At 35.5% G+C, this 19684-nt stretch overlaps 1 protein-coding gene across 4 annotated transcripts in view; it reads right to left on the reverse strand.

Moving 5' to 3' along the window:
- Positions 1 to 1822: 1822 nt before the first annotated feature.
- PCMTD1 (protein-L-isoaspartate (D-aspartate) O-methyltransferase domain containing 1) overlaps positions 1823 to 19684 on the reverse strand; it is a 40751-nt gene continuing 22889 nt past the window's right edge. For 3 of the 4 annotated variants that reach the window (XM_041412715.1, XM_041412716.1, XM_041412719.1), the window contains exons 4-7: positions 11939 to 12028; positions 9056 to 9227; positions 7468 to 7591; positions 1823 to 4480 (exon numbers count right to left, since the gene is read on the reverse strand). In XM_041412715.1, the coding sequence (XP_041268649.1) occupies positions 4110 to 4480; positions 7468 to 7591; positions 9056 to 9227; positions 11939 to 12028 (757 nt within the window). In that variant the 3' untranslated portion in view covers positions 1823 to 4109. The remainder of the gene's footprint in view (positions 4481 to 7467; positions 7592 to 9055; positions 9228 to 11938; positions 12029 to 19684) is intronic. The other variant, XM_041412720.1, reaches the window with a different exon arrangement.

The raw sequence follows: 19684 nt of genomic DNA on the forward strand, positions 1-19684 counted from the left end.
CATGGAACACATCCATGGAAGCAGTAGAGCAGCAGGAAACTCTACTGAATTCTTTTTCAGCCAGGATAAAAAGGCTACCAAAATGGAAAGGAAATGCTTATAAAACAAACCACCAGCATTTAGTGTGTACTGACACCTGTAGTTCTGCTATTTTCTCTTTATCCTAAAATCATGGCTAGTCATGAATGCATGAAGAAAAAGTGACTAAAAATGCAGTGCCTTTGCTTCTTTCTAGCATGGAAGTATTTTGCAAAATACCCCAGCAAGGTATTACAGATTCCTTGCTTGCAGCAGAAGACAGAGCTTTTAAAAGGATGTGCAAGTTCCCCCTGCTCCCCTGACTATTCTTCTTAAAGCACCACATACAAAGGATGCCAGGAAACTTTATAAAGAGAATGATACCATCATGCTGATAAGCACTGATAAATCAGAGTTAGATCCTTGCATCCATACTGGCCATAAATGTGGTACAAGCCTTGTGGCTAAACAAGCCAGCTTTACTTGAATAGAGTCATTCAACAAGTTGACAAGTACACTGTGAAGCTACAGAAGAGAGACAGGCACTGATCAAGCCAGTCACCTGAATTTTACTGAAGTTGTTTTACTAAAACATCAGAAAACCCACACACCTTTAAAGCCTCACTGTTCTAGCCACACTTCAATGACCTTCTCAGAACAAGTTTATGGAAAACACCTCATACATGATTCGAGTGTTGTCAAAATAAGTAGCAGCTCACTAATATGAAGCTTAGTAGACACACCTCTAGGAAGAACACAGAACACCACTCCTTTATCTTTTATAATTGATTAGTAAATCACAAAGCCTTCAGTTTTACTCAATTACATGAATGATGGAAGCCGACACTCTTGAGGACATACGGATAAATATTTAATGAGCTAAAACAGCTTTAATCAGAACATAGCACATTTAATAACATTCCCTATTTGTTTTCAAACTGGCAAGCAAAGATGCATTTTAAAAAGTATTTTAGAGAAAAATACAGGATAAAAAAAAAGAAAAAAACAAAAAAACCCCATAAGGGTTAAACAAAAAAACCTTAAGTTGCCTGCACCTGAACAAGCAACAGTGCTCAGCCAGGCACAGCTATTTAGGCTCACTGCAACGAAAACTACTCATTTCAAGTTTTTGGGAGGCAGCTGCTCAGTTTTTCCTGAATGACATGGGATTAAAAATTCAAGTCTTTTGAAAACACTGCACTGGTCTTGTGTCCTTGACCAGACCAAAGAAGATAAACCCCCTTGAAGTTCCAATTCATCACACACTTCCTTACAGTCATCACAATTACAGGCTGCTCATCAGTCTACCTGACTTACCTTGAATCTTTTCTCTAACCAGCAATAAAATAAAGCTGTATCAAGGAGTTGCAGTAGGAAGTGTGACTCACTGGTTGCTCACCACCCTTGCAGCTTTTATCTCCAAATTGTCCTTATTTGTTTTGACCCAGATAGCCACTCAGTTGAGGATTTAAAAAAATTCCGTATTTAGGAAAAAAAAAAACCCAAACATGGAAATGCTCTTCAGTATATAGCTCAAGTTTAGATTCTGGGCTCTCCTGAGGAAACTCTCCACATAAGTACTTCAAAAGTAGTGCTGGGACCAAAACAGCTTTCCCCATTCCATTAATAACATCTCATCTTTCAACCTTCGCAAAAATTCACAATTTAGCGAGAATATATACTTCTGAAATTCAAGAACAGCCTTTATTAAGATATTACTGACCTAATTATGAAACAACTTGTACCTCAATTTCCAAATAACTGAAAATACTTCCACAGAAACACAGAAATTCAAGCAAGCAGAAACCACAAAAAACCATTTTATTGCAACAATGTCCCCATCATCAAGTGAGATGGCAGAAAATAAATTTCAATTAATTTTGCGTTTCTACCTTTTTATTTATGTAAATATAAATTCAAGAGTGTAAAATAAATCCACATATAAAACACAGGAAACATTCTCTTTCAGTGACTCCAAAAAAACTTACATACTGAAGATTCATGACAAGTCATCCACTGTCCATTTTTCCAAGTATACAGGCATGAAAGAATGCAGAAATTTATTCTCAAAAAGCATCCTGTATAAAGTCCTTGAAGTACTTAAGTAATATTTAGTAATTTAATTCTTGAGCTCATGGATGTAGATTCCAAGAAAGGAGACAAACATCTCAAACTTCAGATTATTTAACCTCCATCTAAAATAACCCATTTAAAACAAGATTATGTTCAATTCTTATAGCTGAAGCATCACAATTACTTTATTAGTATCATTATTTTGGAAAACTATTTCTTATAAGGTTTTCCTGCTTTTAAAATAAAGTCAGAATATTTATTTCAAATACTTTTGCTAACTTATACGGTAAATATATTGCGGAAAGTAACTCCACATGCTGGTACAACAGGCCTTCATGGAATTCCATTTAAACATTACTATGATGTACCTTAAAAACAGGGACTACAGCATGAAATGCACCAAAAAGAGTCAGTGTCATGGGACTGTGTCTGACCTTCCTTCTCAGATGCAACAAAATGCTAATGTATTTTGAAGTAAATATTGGACTGCTAGACCATATGAATACTAGTTGGTTATAAATATTTGGAATAGGAACATTTACTGCTTTAGAAATATGTGATTATTTTGTTCATTGTTTTACAGAAAAAGAAGTGTCACTAGTATTATAAAATGTATCATGGGGGATATTTCAATGGGAATGTTTTTCATTTGGTCTAACAAGCATGTATTTCCTATGATTGTGGTTTTTAATATGTATCACATGCCAAGTTCTTAATGAACTGTTTACCCTCATGGTTATGTTACAACAGAATGAAGAAATTAAGATGATAAAAGCAAAGTTAAAAATGAGAACTGCAAATAACTTGACAACTAGAAGAGGAAAAATCACTGAAGGATTTAAATCAGCACTATTGTGGGTCCCCACAGTTGCACTGCTACTCTTAGGTTTCCAAAAGATGCATATGATTTAATAAATATTTTTGTGCTAAGAGCCATGCTCAGAAACAAAATATAGGCTGGCACAAGTCTACCTTCTTGGAGATGCATGTTAAGTATAAAATTCACTTACTAAAGTGCATTTGCTGAACAAATTCTAAGTTCTACTATTATAGCTATCCCAATAAGCAATACAAACTAAACTTTGTTGAAATTCTACCTCTACTTAAAAGCAGTAAATATAGATGACTGAAATCTAAATTACAATCTTGAATTACCAAACTTTTTGACTCAATGCTGTGAGCTCTAGAAATAAACAAACGTACTGTCCTATACTTCCCACAAATGAGGAATTGCCTCTAGTTAGAAATACTGACAGTGTAGAATGGAGTTAAGTACAAGCAGAGCTGAAGTAAGCATTGCTTTGCTTCTTATTCAATACAATGTTTCTTTAAGGCTCTGAGAGAAGCTGTTAGTTGTCTCAAGATCTTTTGGCAAAAGATAAATGCAGAAGTAGCAGGGTCATCTGACATTTCAGAATTTATATTTTTGTATTTCACTAAAGCCAGCTCATTCAGTGTCTGTATACATTTATTGCACTTGTGTTGTTGGAATACTCTATACCAACATAGTAATAATGATTGCAACAAAGCCATAGTAAAATAAACTTCAAAAGGGTCTGATCTGGACATTAGAAGGTAAGTGTCTGCATGTTTAAAATGTTTCCCTAATAGTAATAAATACAGACAAATTGCTCATCAAGTCAGATGTACATGTTTAACCAATTATTTAGCATATATAAAATTTCACTCATCCTTTTATCAATACAAATCTGTTAGGGATCAAAAAAAGACTTACCATGCAAAATATTGATTAGTGCTGCATAATGGAATATATATTTCTATCAGAGTTAAAACAGCATTTTCAAAATTTAAAGAAAAATAGACTTTTAAAAAGGGATTCTACTGTCAAATGCAAGTCTTCCTTGTAGCAAAGACAAGATAGAGACAAGTTACCATTTATCGCTGTACTTCAGTCTTGATGAAAGACTAATAATAATTTGTCCACCTACTTCTTAATAAATGCTACATTTTCAAGAATAAAGGAACTATCAGTAGGCATTATTTCTACTTAAAACAAGTTACTTTTCTCTGTAATAGGTCAAGTATGCTTTTAAAGATTCAGGTAATGGTAGACTCATAATTTTCTCTCTCAACAGATTTCGAGGAGGCTCTTCAGGCTTCAAGGCCTCACTGTGATCTTTATCCTCCTCCTCTTTGTTATCATCTTCCATTCTTTCATCTTCTTCACTATCTAGAGGCTGAGGAATGAGCTGATTACCAACAAACACGTAGGTGTTAATCCTGCGTCTACGACATCTCCTGCGTTTCCGTTTTGGAGGAGCCTTCTGAGCAATACCCTTGGCCTTCATCTCCTCGTTTATGAAGTTTCTAAGAGTGCGTCTGATATATATCCGAGCTAGGTCCTGGAGGTTCCTAACAGCACATGGAGCTAAAATGAAAGAAAAGTAAGTTGTACTAAGTGAAATTTCCCTCTAGCAAAAAAATCCCAAATTAGCTGCAAGGCAGTGAGACTAATGTTTGAAACCAATTCAATTGAAATTTTAGTAAATTATGCAATACTCAATTGACACAAAGTTAGATAGTATCACCTTGACCCTGTGGCACAGTCCAGGAAACAAAGAGGTCTTTTAAGAGATGTGCAAGAGAAGTAGTAAGCATGAACAGATCAATAAAATAAATTTAAAAAATTATACAACAAGTACTGTCACTTTTTAGCACCTGGCATGTCTTGGCACCTACTGCTACCACTGTTAAGATCTTGTGGGAAAACAATTTCTACCCCTGTACCATATTTGTTCAAGGCAAGTGCCTTTCTTCTGCCTCCTCCTTCTGCTTGCTTCCTACTGAATCAAACTGATGAGGGAGGGACATGTCTAATTCACAGGTGACAAACCAGATAAGCCACCTGTATCTTTGCAGCAGAAGAGGAACCAAAATTACTCAAGTCCTAAAGGGAGAAAAACCCAAACCAACAAGTAAACAAAAAGCCAAAACTTTGTTTTCCAATGACATCCAGGTGATGACAAAGTATTGCTTGGCTGCTGGACACCAGCCCTAGATGAACTATGGATGCCTAGTTGCAAGGAAAACAAAACCAAAAAAGCACACTAGCCAAAGCTGGAGCTTGTTCAACTTTCTTACTTGTTACTTTCCTTCCTGCATAGAATACCATAAAAATAACAGGGACTACAGCAAGAAAGAAGTTATGGAAGAAATAATTTCAAAAACTACACTTCCAGAAAATGCATTCAGCTATAAAAGCTACTGATGCAGTTTAAAGAAGATCTATTGTTACATACAATGACTTCAGTTGCAGACTAATTAATTTACCTGACACAGAAAGGATATTAGCACTGACAATACTGACTTCAGGTCATGCCAAAGAGAAGGAAGGGGAAAAAAAGGTCCCATTTCTTTAGTATAACATCAGCTGAAAATTCAAAACCCTATCTAACCATCCAGAACATGTTTAGAAGTTCAGGCAAAACAAACCATGATTGCAGATTGTATGCCACTTATAACAAATGCAAACATTTTTTAATGAGAAGAGCAGGATGCAAAATTTTGGATATTTACTGTCCATGTATTTCCATTTGCATACTACCAGTGAACTGCACCCTAACCAATAACTACATTGACAAAATGAACCTTTTAACACCATCTCTGTATTTTTCTACAAAACAAAAAAGACTACATTGAGCATGGCTGACAGATATTTTACATATGCGAGTTATTTCAGTCTATATGTAACCCTACATATGTGTCAGAAAGCATTCAAGGGTTGCCCAAAGTATGGCTCAGACTCTACGTTTACTTAGTAATGACATTTACAAACTGGCTAAAATTTGCAGAAGAAACATGTTGACTACACTACTTTGAACTTTAAAATAAATTACAGGCCTGTGGGCTTGAAACAAGTAGACAATGTTACTATGAAAGAGAAATTGTCTAAAATTTTTCTTTGTTGAGGTTCAGCACACTTCTTTTTACACCCCCTGCCCCCTCCATGTATACCAAATAACCACAAGAACACTTTTGCTTTATTTTTAACTTTTAAAATAAAACCAGATCCACCTGAGCAGTGGAAAGAAGCCTATCTCACTAATCTCATTTTACAGAGCAACTTCAAGCCTCTAACACTTTGTTCTTTTAAATGTAAGCAATACCACATTTGGTTATTTTTCCCTCTTCTCACTAAAACTTAATTTTGAAATTATAACACAGGAACACCTTTCTTGTACTACCATTCAGCTCTGACTGTCCATGGTCTGCACTCCTCATTCTGAAAATTTAGGAATGTTGATAGAAAAAATCCTCTTTTGTTCCAGGGAATTAGACTGTACAAAATCATCGTAAAGTTTGACTAGCCACCTCTGTATTTCATTGCTAGATATGACACAGCCTATGTATTATGGATTGAAAAGGAAAAATAATCTTGAATTAGTAAATGAATTTCAGTAAGTGGCTTCTGAGGGCTCAAACCAAGTATTAAAACAACAAAAATTAATTATTTCTGCATAGGAACAGATTACATGAAGGAAATTATCTTTATACTTGGCATTAAAAAAAAAAGGAAAATTACCTATTATAGCAAGCTCAAACACACTCAAAATTAATAGCCAGATCAGCTGGCAATGCAAGCTGATAGGACACCCTGGACTCCTGAAGGGCTTATATCAGTTTCCCAGTTAAAACATGCTATCTTTTGGGCTCTTTGTTAGGTCTATCGAATTTTCCACATGCTACCATAGCTCTGTGTTTTACTCCTAGCCCTGACAACTCTGACAGGAAATTTCAACTCTACGCTTTTCTTTGTCAGCTTTTTCTCCTTTCCTGTTATCATCCTATCCTACCATTTGGCAACAGCTGTACTTCCAAAGACTTTCTAAAGCTCTTTACTACCTCTGCTCAAAGCATTGCAGCTAGAAAGCCAATTCCAGTGACTAATAACAAACAGCTTGGTATGACTATATCCACTGCACACAGACATAAAGCATGCTTGGGCTTATTAATATCCTATCATACCACAGCCCCAGTTTAGACCTCTTCCTTCCATTTCAGGGAGAAGAGAAAAAAAAATATTTCTCTGGCAGACTGTGAGAAAGTTAGCACTATGAGGGTTGTAATATTAGCTGGCCATTTTATCTATACCACTGTAATAGAGAAGCTGTACTTAAAAGGAAAACATGGCTGGATAAAAAAAGCTGGAAACATTCTATCACTTAAATTATTAACTTAAATTCAGAATATTAACTGTGAAGCAACACAGACCATGCACCAGGAGCACAAAAACGTATCAGTGAGCTACTGCTTTGCTAAATGGAATGTTTGTACAGCACAGCCTCTCAGCTTCCAGACCTCCAACATCCAGCACATAACATCCCTGCTAGCCAAAGGGAAGGATCACAAACTTACGCAGTCCTACAGTGTCATGTTTGCCGTTGTCATTTCTGTTTGGTTGCACTAGTGGAGCAAATGAAACAGCAAGGATATTCTTACTTTCCCATGTGTTCTGTCCTGTTCTCAAGATCTGTGTTAACTGCAAAACAAAACCAAAATAAATCAGTGGTTACAATTTTGTCATAGTCAATACTATTCAGATTGGTTTCAAACACCCTGCTATTTTGCTTTGTTTTAAAATCAATGAATTAAGGCTGTTTTGTTAACAAAAAAGACTTTGACAGACCTTGAAATATCACTTGGTCACTAGAGTAATAAGTAAGGCTCTTTGGTAATGGGAAGAGATGCAGCTGGAAAACTAAGGCCCCAAGGTAAAAATTAAGTTTTGTTTTTTCTCATTTTTCCAAAAGATCAAAGAATACTTTAGATTGGAAGCAACCTCTGGAGTCCTACCCTCCTCCTTGAACAAGGCCAATTTCAAAGTTAAATCAGAAGCTTTTCTGACTTAGTGAGAAAAGGTCTAGGACTGAGATTCCCCACCTATCCAGGTAACCTGCTGTAGTGTTCAACCATTCTTACTATAAAAAACTGTCTTCCTTATGTGCAGGCAGAAAGCACCCTTGCTGCCAATCCGTAATGCTCTTGCACTATGCTGTGCATCTGTGAGGAAAACTGGACTCCTGTCTACCAGATAAATTCTCCACCCCTTCAGGAAGACAACAGGAATTAAACATTTCCTTGGTGTTTTTCCACAAGCTAGATTATCTCGTATCTTGTAGCTGCTCCTCATACTTTATATGCTCTAAGCCCATATCCACTTGTATGGAAGGTGAAAATAGTAATGGTTTTAATTTCTCTCTTAATTTGTGACTACTTTTAAGTTGAATTCCAGCTATTTCAACTGACAGTATCCTAAATGAATAAATAACGAAATTATTTATATAACAGAATCATGCAGGCTACGCTTAAATCCCTTCAGTATTTTAAGAAAGCAGATCAATAACGCGAGAATTCTTTTTTGAAAGTAAAGTAACTAACATGCTTATCAACAAGCATTTTAGTAATTATCTGTACTTAGGAGGGCATCAACTTAAGTCACTTTTTCAATTTCCCTATTAGTAAAACAGGGAGAGTAATACTTACCACTGAGAAGCCTTTTGAGGTCTAAGAATGAAAAGTGATAAAAGTGCGAAGTATTATTAAAATATTATGCCCATCTGAAAAGCATTACATCTAACATGGAAAATCAACACTGAAAGCTGCTGTGAATACAGATATATTTTTCCTTCGTTTTTTTCCTCCCCTTGCAATGTCCCACTAGCTATAGTTATTTTGTATTCTTTGAAAACAATTATCCTGGTTTAGAGGCGGTAGCATGAAACAGACTGTTAAAAGCAGGATATTGATGCTTTCCTACAAATTTAAGGGAAAAAAGTTCAATACTTCATTAAAAAGATTAATATCTGCTAAACTGCAACAGAACATTGAATCAAGGTATCATTACTTGAACATTAACTTAGTCAAATATATATTCAGAAGCATTCTTTAAATTACATATTTCTCATACTAAAAGACAAAAAGGGGAAATTGTCACTAAAGTCACCTGATCTTCTATAGGCATTACTAAAATGCCTCCAACTTTCAATAAAATTTTCATGTAGTTTTCATGGTCTTTCTGGACTCCAGCTCCACAGTAAATCCGGTCATACTGATGACTGTCTGAGGCTATTTCCAAACAATTACCAACCACAAAGGCAGGTTCACAGAACTCAAATCTAAGGGGAAGAAGAAAAAAAAGGGAGATACATTTCAAATTAGGATTTTTAAGAAAAGCCAGTCCAGATAAAGACAGAAAAATATATTTCATATCCTACCTTATATCAATAAGAATGATTAGCATACATAATTTAAAAATTTGTATTAAGACATTACTTTGAGAGTAATCTCTTTTTTTCTGCCACATCAGGGACCACTGAAGAAAAATTCTTGCAGTTACAATAATGTATTATGCAAAACAGAGAAAGCTTCAAAACATCACCTTCCTAACTACAAGCAAGTAGATTCATCCAAAGAAATCTTAAGTTATACGGCACAACTGCTACTAAAACAGTATGTTTATCAACAATGAGCAATATCCAGGCTGTTGAATAAACATTGAAAAGTTTCATTTCCTAGTAGCTCCCCTCCATTTTCTTTCAGTTAGGGTCTATTTAAAGGCTCTTTTTTCTCTACCTCCCAATTTTCCACCTTGAGCCCAATCCACTTTTCCCCAAAAAGTAATTCAATGGAGAAGTCTGGCATTTTTTTGACCACACGCAAAGCAAAAATTAAAGATTCTTTATCTCAGAAACATCTCATTTTCTTCAGCAAATGGAAGTAATACAATTGCATTTTAGTGGACCAAAGCTTATAACACAAGTTGAAAGGACTGTAGGTGTTCTCTGTCACTGCATAAAATACCAAAGGAAAAATGTACAGGGCAGTACTTTATTGCTAAAGCTGCATATATTTGCCACAACACTGTTATTTTCTGACATTTTTTAAATCTCTGAAGCATGTTACTGCTTTAGCTGTTAACACCATAATAAAATCTACCATTTTGTAAAAAAATTCATTGAGCAAATAACTGTACATCTTCCCCGAGCACTTTATATATAAGAGGAGAGGTTACAAAGTAGCTCATTAAAAGGATTTATGGTTTTCTTTGAAAAAAATATTACATAAAACCTAACACCCTTGTTTTTGCATGAAAAAGTTCATAAACTTCATCTGGCAGTATTAGAGTCCAATGCATCTCAAACTGCATCCAGAAAGAATGAATTTTTCTAACAACTTCAAATACATGTAGCCATTTTATGAACTTTATGGCTGACTATCAATGGAAAATAATTTTTCTTTTTGCTCAGCTAGCATTAGCAAATCCCAGTACAATACCTGACAACATTCAAATCAGTATGTTCTCAGTCACAGTAAAGTTGGCAGCTTTCACTGCTTAGGGATGAAGCCTGTAAGGCTTGGCTGACTTTCTGATCTAGAGCGCTGCCATTAACAAATCAGGAAATTGAAGTTTTTGCTGAAAGTGTAATTTTCTCTCCAAGATGGAATGCTTGATCTTGAAAATACTTCAATGCTTCTTTCTATGACTAGTCCAGACCAACCCCAGAATCTTTTTACAACTACTGCATGGTTCTCTCTCATGCATTTCTTTTGGTCAAGAGTCCATATTTTCTTTTCCACACCGGGGGGGGGGGGGGGGGGAAGAAGAAAGCTGCAAACACTAGTCAGCTGAAGACAAAAAAGGGAGATGGAAATGGAAGAGGGATAAATTTCCTTGTTGCACAAACTGAAAAGGTGAACCTAGACCGGCCAGACTGTGGCTGAAATAATTTCAGATTAACACAGAAATATCTAGAAATACATTAGACAAGACAGAAAATGAAATCCGAGATACTGATCAATCTGCTGAAGAAGCAAATGTCGTTGCATAAGCACTTGGGCTATCATGTTCCTTCCTACATTTTCTACATTCCACATACAGGTCAAACAGGCAGTTTATGCTACAGTTTTCATTTCAGATTGTCTACACTTTAAATCAAGCACCAACGTATCAATTTAATTTGCAAGTTTGAGCAAAGTACTTTTGTGGGCTTAAAAAGTAAAGGAGGAAGGGGGAGGGGGCAGGGAGAGAATGAATATGGTACTTTTCCAAAAGGCAGTTTTAAATCTTGACTCAGTCCTTGGTTAGTCTTAGAAAAACGAAGATGGCCTCCCTGCCTGCCTGCCCATCCCCACAACTTTCACAACTTCTTACCTTCTCAGAATGCTCCTTTAAAACCTACCAAATTTATTACCAGATAATCCTATTTCCTCTACTAGAAACCACCCTAAAAGCTCATGAATACACTGGCCACACCCTCTTAAAATAAGGAGGAACACCAAACTATCCAAGGAATACAAGATACAAGAAAACTCCATGAAACATTCCCCAGACACAAAGTACTCTACACATGAGCTGAGGACAAAAATCCACAGTGGTCTTTAATAATATAGTAAAAGCTGAATATAATTTGTTACTTAGCTTCGTAGCTTGCAACCAGAAGGGCACAAAGGCCAAATAAAGACACAGAAGCAACTTAATACACTTAAAAGAGTAAGATGAGTTAAACACTAGAGACCAACTCTGGCTATAGGCACTTTAGATTGTCTGGACTGTGCTCCTTCCACCCTATTAGCAGAGTTTTGTGAAGACACAAAAAAGCTCATGACCACAAGAGCTGTTCATTTGTTATTCCAATTACTTCAAAAAATACCTTCTTCCTCCACATAGTTTTTCAGTTAGTTTCAACCCAGTCTGTCAACAGGTGGTCTTCCTGACAAACTCATTTCTTGCAGCAAAACTAAACACTTTATGGACTAGGTTACATGTAATTTTTGAAGACACCTGTTTAATCCATGTCAGATGACAAATGAGATCAAATCAGCTCACCTGGCTGTGCAATGCTCACCCCCAGCTTGCCTCAATTGGTCTGCCAGCTGCTGGTCTGTTGCTAGTTCACAAACTGCCACAGGTAATTCCCTGTTATCCAGAAAGGTAAAAGTAGGTAGAAGAAATGGGAGGAAAAGGTGATACTGCCTCTGGTAACAGCAACATGCCTGTTTAAAAGCCTATCTCTCTTCATTTGTGCTTCGCACAAAATTATTCAGAAATAACTGCTTCTTGTGTTAGGGTATGAACAGCAACTCATACCAGACATACAAGAAAAGCATACTGCTTTCCTGCTTAGTAGAGCACCATGGACTCCTCAGGACTAGTTGAGTTGCAGAACAGTGAATCTCGCACCTCCATGCTCCCATGAAATGTAGAACTCACTAGGGATGCAGCAAGACTCTTTCCCAGATCCCTGAATCTTAAGATGATTTTGGTTATAGACACACCTCTGAATCAGAAAGAGCTGATAAGATATGCACAATTTTCTTGTATTTATCCAATCCAGTAATAAGAGATGACCTTCAAACACAGACTGAAGAAGTATAATTCTGAAAATTCTTTCTGCTAACTTGCTTACATAATTTTCAAAAAAAAAAAGTAAAGTTCAGATTGGTTTTACTAACGTATACGAGATCCCCATCAATCAGGAAATTATTTAAAACTTAAATACAAAGGTTCTACAAATATAATGAAGTATTCAGTGTTTAGAATACCCACAAGGCACACACAAGCATGTTAGTTTTACAGTGGGAAAGTAGTATCACCCATATTAGGTCAAGTTCCATTTCAAAACAATCAAAGCCCAAATCTTTTAGTACTAATTGTTGCTACATCCAAAAAGTTTCTTTTATTCTTATTGCATCTCGGGTATCAAAACAGACCAGATACTGCACTTCATTCTGTGTTACATGGAGCTATCTTTTATTAATATTGATGAAAATAAAATAGTTTATTGCTTTAACATGAGTATTAACAAACATGTATGATAACTATCAAGAAGAACTAGTATTTCACTTAAACATTTTGTTTATTTTCAAGCTGAAATGCAACTAAAAATTGCCAAATATTCTTTAATGTTTGTTCACCTCTACCTTGTGACCAGGGTGGCTTTACAAAGCATTATATTGGTAACATGAAAAAAACTATTTCACACACCAGACAACAAAAAGAAGGGAAAAAAGTGCTGTAACTGTCTGGAAGTTTAGTCACTTCAGGTTCTTCAGCTGAATTTGCTATCGTGATTGCAAGAGAATCAACAGCCAAGAACACAGAAATTAGGAGTTCCCATTACAGATAATACGGCAACAGAAAATCTCTGTTTAAACAAACACGTGCCACAGAAAAAATTTAAGCATGCACAGATCACATCTAGCAATGGCCCAAGATAACCAAGCAGTTTCAAGCATGTAAGACTTTTGCATAGAATGGGCAGTTCAAGTGCAAGGCAAAGGTACTTTTCTTCCAGCTAAATTAAGAAAAAAAAAACCTGCAGAATTCAAAGTGAATTTTTGCCTTTGCTGCAGAAACTTAAGAAAATTATCAAGTAATAGATTGCAGCTGCTCATGTTTTTAAGTTAGATTCCCTATAGTTAGCAGCACAGCGAAGTATTACTACTGTAATAAAAGAAACAACCATTTAAAACATTTACAGCAAAGATCCAAGGTTAAGTTTGTTGCTCTTGTATCCATATCCACCAATCTAGTATATGTGTCACAGCAAAATACTAAATAATGAAGCTGGAGAGTGTAACACTAACCTACCATAGTAGCCAGGATTTTTTACAAGGCGATTCACTGGTTGGTCCTAATGACACCCACCCATGAACCCTACCTTTAATTACTTCCAGCTCTGAATATGTACAGGACACTTCTTGGGCCAAGCTCTTCCACCTATACAACCTTCATGAATGCAGGGTGTAATGCTGATGTTTTGTGAAAATGAAACTAGGTGCAAGGAGATATGGATTGTCTCCTTTTTTGTTGTTTTAAGTGGTAAACATACTTGATTTTATTTTTTTAAAGAGCAAGGTCAATAACATTGGAGAAAAATCTCAAGTAATTTGAAAGAAAAAAAAAAAAACCCAAACCTGTCAGCATCCACAGACATGTATCTGAAGAAAACAAATATAAAATATGAGATTAAAAAAAAGCAACATGGGGGAACCACTTAAAACTATTTTTGCTATGAAAATAATTATTTAGTTCTTAAAACCAGCACCACTCCAGCTACATTTTACACCTCTCAACTACTACATTCACATCAAAATAGCATCTGACAGTACACTTCTGCCTATCCCCATAATTACTAACCACACATATCTCTCAACTTACTGTTCACAGCCCTTATAGAAAGAAAATCCATGTCAGCATGAATTTAGTATGCTTTTTCCCCAACCACACACATTTCCTTTAGTTGGTGAACTCAAAGTTCTAAAAGCCTGAATTCACATTCAGCACCATCAATTTGCTTTAAGTAATTCCCTTCCAATATGAAATGTATTTAAATTTATTTAAATTTAGGGCACAAAGGACTACCATTCAACTTTAATAATGTATAAGAAAAGGTTGGCAAATTGTTAACATTTGTCATGTGAACTACCGTGACACTACATTAGAAGAAAGAATTTCACGTAAGTCTTTGTGGAAGAAAAAAAAATCCCCAAAACAACATATCTTAATAAATATTTCAAAACAGAATAGAAAATCCAGCAGAACTCATGGAATTAGCTTCATATCAAACTACCCTTAAACCATCAAACACATTAATAACCAGACACTTAAATGAATCTGCAAAATGCGTAGAGTCTGAAAAGATGTGATAAAACATTAAACAATTTTCCTTACTGTGATGAGGAAGTAACACTTACTTTTGTCCCCTATACTAATGTACTTTTGCTCTAGTTCCAATATACTGCTGGTCATACTTTCTGAAAATGCAAAGTGTGGAAAGAAGGAAACACACGCTCCACCAGTTCTGGCACATTGGTTGGTGAAGAGAAATAAACCCAAAAACTGGTGTATAAAGCTATGGCAGTTGCAAAATGAGTTCCCATGCTGACTTAAAGACAAAGACTAAAAAGCTACACATCATTTAACCTGGAAAGTTGTGGTTTCTTTGTGCAGTTGCATTAAAAATACCATCTCAGAGCCTCCATTATATCAAACAAGATTTTCTTAAATCAGTAATGTTAGTCGAAGCATTCCTAGAACCTAATGGTTAAACACTGATGTATTCACTGAAAGAAACTTTGAAGAAGTTTTCAGATCATTTAGTAAATTTTTCAGGTTTCAAAACTTGTCTTCTTTGAAAACAACAGATGAATACTCACATGGCTTTACATGACATAACATGCCACAAGAACATGCAACAGATTAATGAAATACCTTTTGATTTCCATTAGTCTCTCTCATTTCACTTGACTGTGAAAGTGCTTTAGAGCTTACACCAGTCAGATATAAAGGTAAACAATTTTTAGAGAGTGTTGATTCTTTTCCTATGAAGTGGGGCAGTATCGGGCAAGATGGCAAGCTCTTTCCACCTTTTCTCAAGCTTTTTCTCCACTGTTCATTCTATCTTATTTAAGTATTTTCCAATCTCTCTGAAGTAGTCTTTGGCTCCTATAAAAATTCATAATCATGTATTTCTAGCATGTTTTGCTGAAAAGTTACACACCTTTCACCCACTACTATTGTTGATACCTTTTGCATGTATACTAGAAATTAAACAAATTAAAACATTAAATCCTTGAAGACTTCTCATACATTTTAAGAAGTTTTATCTTCATTTCAGGAAGAAGACTTAATTTTAAGTCTCTTACATCCAATTATAACAGTAATTTTAATCAGCATTACAGTAATAGCCAAAAGTGATGCTGGCAAAATTTCTATTCAATACTTTTGTCCTGGACATTATTTCAGCTTCCAGGCAATGCTATAGGGATACTGGGAAATTTGTATCTCTGCCTCACTTATACCTGTCATCTTTCCATCTCTGGAATGGAAAAACTGTCTTGCTTCTCAGCTATCTTGTTGATTATTTCTGACATTCTCATCAGTTTCACTGAGTGGATCAAAGCATATTATTCAATTACTTCTGAAGAAAAAGTCAAACTTCTTAAAGTCAAAGTTCTTAAAAATACTTATGACTCACGACACTCTTCCTTCCACACAGAATTACAAAATTTAACCGTAATAATATAACTTCATTATATTATACCTAAATTTTGGTAGTAAAATGAAAAGTAATACTGAAGGAATATTTTTCAGCAATTCCACAGAGAATATTAGGAAAAGTGAATGGGCATAGGGAAGTAAGAAAAAATTTGTCAGTTCAGTTTATTGTAAAGGCCCTATGATACCCATGGAAAAAGTCTAGAGAAAGATTTGCCTGTTAACAAAAACTAGAAAAGTATTTTCTTTCTAGTTTTACTGAAGCAGAAAATGATTTTATAGGTTGAAAAATTTGTGTTTTCTACTGTGGATTTTTGTGAAACAACAGCTTTTATAGGAGCCATATACCAAGTAGTGTCATCACTTGTTTTAATGTAAGAAAAAATTTAAGTACTATCAAAACTTGTAGACATAAGAGATTTCCAAGAGCAGTGTCCACTATGGGATTTATTTTTAAAAGGTATTTCACTTGCTGTTCTCAGGGCAAGAAGATCTATTTTTGTTACTATCAAATACTTGGAAAATGTAGGTATAGTTCCTTCCCAGGTAAGAGTAGATTCAATTGTCTCTGGAGCCTTCTGGTTTACAAGGTAAAGAACATGAAGTTTCCCTCATACCTCTAAATAAATAAAATCACTGTGTTTCAAGCCCCTATTTTCCTTCCCTTTTTGTTTAACATAACCTCTGGAATCAAAGAATTCCACTGCCTCTGTTGCTCTGATTAAATCTCAACAAGAATTCACTCACCACTAAAAATGCATTATTTACACTATCTGAAATTAAGTTATCAGTAATATTTAAACTGAGAAAGTCATCAGTAAATTTGGAGACAGTTTGCTTTTTCCCGCTTAGATTTTTACTGCAATCATTAGTCAGCTGACCAGCAAGAAGGAGCTCTATTTTTCTTTGTGTGTACACCAGGGAATCACCTTTCAAATCTAATTTAATTTAAAAAGTGAGCCTTTAGAGCTTACATTTCAATGAAGAAAAACATTCTACTGGAAGATATTCTTTAATGCCAACACAATCTACTACAGGATTTCAGGAGGAAGTTTCACTCATAACAGTTATCCCAGAATTAGGACTAGGGTTCTTGTCACTTACCATTGAAGTGGATTCTTTTGATCCTGAGAAGGGTTGGTGATTTTCTTTCACAGCAGGGACTTCACCAGCTTACCCAGGTTTGGGTTTTGATAGGGTGCTAGAAGATGGGCAACCTAGCCTTGCCCTGTGGCTCTCTCTCCAAGCTGGATATTCTAGGTCTAGAAGTTGAACGGGAGCAGAAAAGACAACACATTCCCCTTCAATAAACAGATGAAGCGGGGCCTGGTACTTGAACATATGTGTTTTAGATAGAGCCTTCTTAAGGAATGATTCTTTTCCCCTTAACTGGCATGCATTCTCTGAAGGTTTCAAGAATGAAAGAGAGCCTTACATGTATTTCAGACTCAAAGAATTTTCTTCAGTCTTTACCTAAAATCTTTTTACCTCATGACACTTTCAGATGTTTTCAAGAAAGAACTCCTTTGCTTTTACTGGCAAACATACATCATCAAGTAAATCAAGGCAGCATTTTATCTTTCAGAGTGCACAACTCCACCTCCATTTAGAGGAAAACATTTTATAGATTGGTGGGATATGGATACAGATATAAGTAATTACTGAAATTATTTGAAAGAGGTATCTGAGAACTCTTCTTCTGATGAACAGCTCCAGAGGCCAAAACTGAGAAAAGACCAGCTATCGGAGACAGACAGCCTTCCCTTAAGGCTGAGTCTCAAATCCTTTTGGACATGCTAGTTTTACATATTGTCAGGTCACTGGTCAAGTACCTTACCTGAATCATAGAAAAGTAAACTTCTAATTGTACTTCAACAACATTATTATCAAGAATCAAAAAAGCAAGTTAAACTGTATCACACAGCACTGGAACATTCTCCCATACAAACGGCATCAAAGAAATATTCCATCTTGTTTTATTAAGCAAGAACCCATCTAAATCATCATGACTCAGCTCCACACAGAAGTCAAATGCAAAACCAATGGCCTATTACTCCAAGCAAAGGAAAAAAGTCACAAAATGTTTATTTATGACTCAAGCTGAAGCTCTCCAAGTACCTACCCATAAATGCAAAGTTGTTGTTTGTGTTTCAAAAGCAGAAGGCTTAGAACATTCAAATCAGACTGCAGAACTTAATACACTAAAGAAAGAATGCAGGGAAGTGGCAAAACAAAGCTTTACTGAATTTCCCATTTTTGTAACTCCATTACTACCAGGAACACACATCATGTTCTCTGTTTTCCTTATGTCCCCTGGGTACCTTGTTGGAGGCTGCTGGTCAAGTTCAAGTTATTTTTCACATACACATTAACTGAGACAACTAACTTCATTCACATCAGTCTGTCATGTAATCTGTTTTCAAGCAGTGAGGACTCCTGCTTGGAATACACCAGTGTTCAGCAGCAGACAGATACCATACACCTCTGCCCTGGGTGGTCTTTCAGACAAATATTAAGCTGACCAAAATAGTAGTTAAGTTCAGATAGTGCAGTCCCATAACTTTGGGTAAAAATCTTTCACTTACAAATGAAGATGCAGGAAAGTTACTGAAACAAGAAGCAAAACCACTTACTGAGTCAGAGAACGTTTCTTGGAGAGTGAGCTTAAAATTCAAGATATTATATTAACACTTACAGTAAAAACAAATACAAAAGAACCTTACCACAGAAAAAAACCCCAAACATCATCTTCATTAACTACATTAAAATATAAAATATTTACAAAGAAAGCAATTAGCCAGAATGAGCTGTGCAGACAACTTGATAATTCCCCCCAAAACACAAAATCCAACCAGGCAACCATTATTGTATCAGCTGAACTGCAGCTATTACAGGCAGATGGCTATCAAAAAGCACTTTCACAGAAGTATAATTTTTGTCATGTTGGTGAGGAGAGTTGTATTTCTTTGGAACACATACAACACTGACATTTACTTACATCATGTTTAACTGTTTTGTTTTGTTTGTCTCAAGTTCTTGCATGTTTTGAAGTGTAACCAACACCCCCAGTGTTCTGCTATTCATTTACTAAACTATCCTTATCAAATTTTGTTTCAATAATGTCAAAACTTCATTGCTACCTCAATTTCCTTTAATTTCTGTATATAAACCTACCACCTGATTGGTAAGACATTCCAATCAAAACCAGCTTTTGTATGTCTTGTACAGACACCTACAGTAATGCACAAGGCATGTGCCAGGATTCACTAGCTAGAAGGTATATCTAACTTAACAGAGCCATTAATGCAGTATTAGTAGTGATCATAAATTACCACGTTTCACACACATTTTTTTAAGACATATAAACTGCATCATAAAGCTGCTCAATGAATCAATTTTTTTTTTCTTCTAGCTTGTGTTATAGATTAACTTCAGCCAACATAAATGCTTGTTTTAAAATTAAGACAATAATGAAAAACATGCATTATCTCCTACATGACTTTATTTATTTTACTGGGCTAACACAGTATCAAAATAATGTAGCCAGTATCAGAATTACAAAATTTACTTCAG

The sequence above is a fragment of the Onychostruthus taczanowskii genome, unplaced genomic scaffold, assembly GCF_017590055.1.
Source record: "Onychostruthus taczanowskii isolate IOZ18803 unplaced genomic scaffold, ASM1759005v1 scaffold4, whole genome shotgun sequence".
NCBI lineage: Eukaryota > Metazoa > Chordata > Aves > Passeriformes > Passeridae > Onychostruthus > Onychostruthus taczanowskii.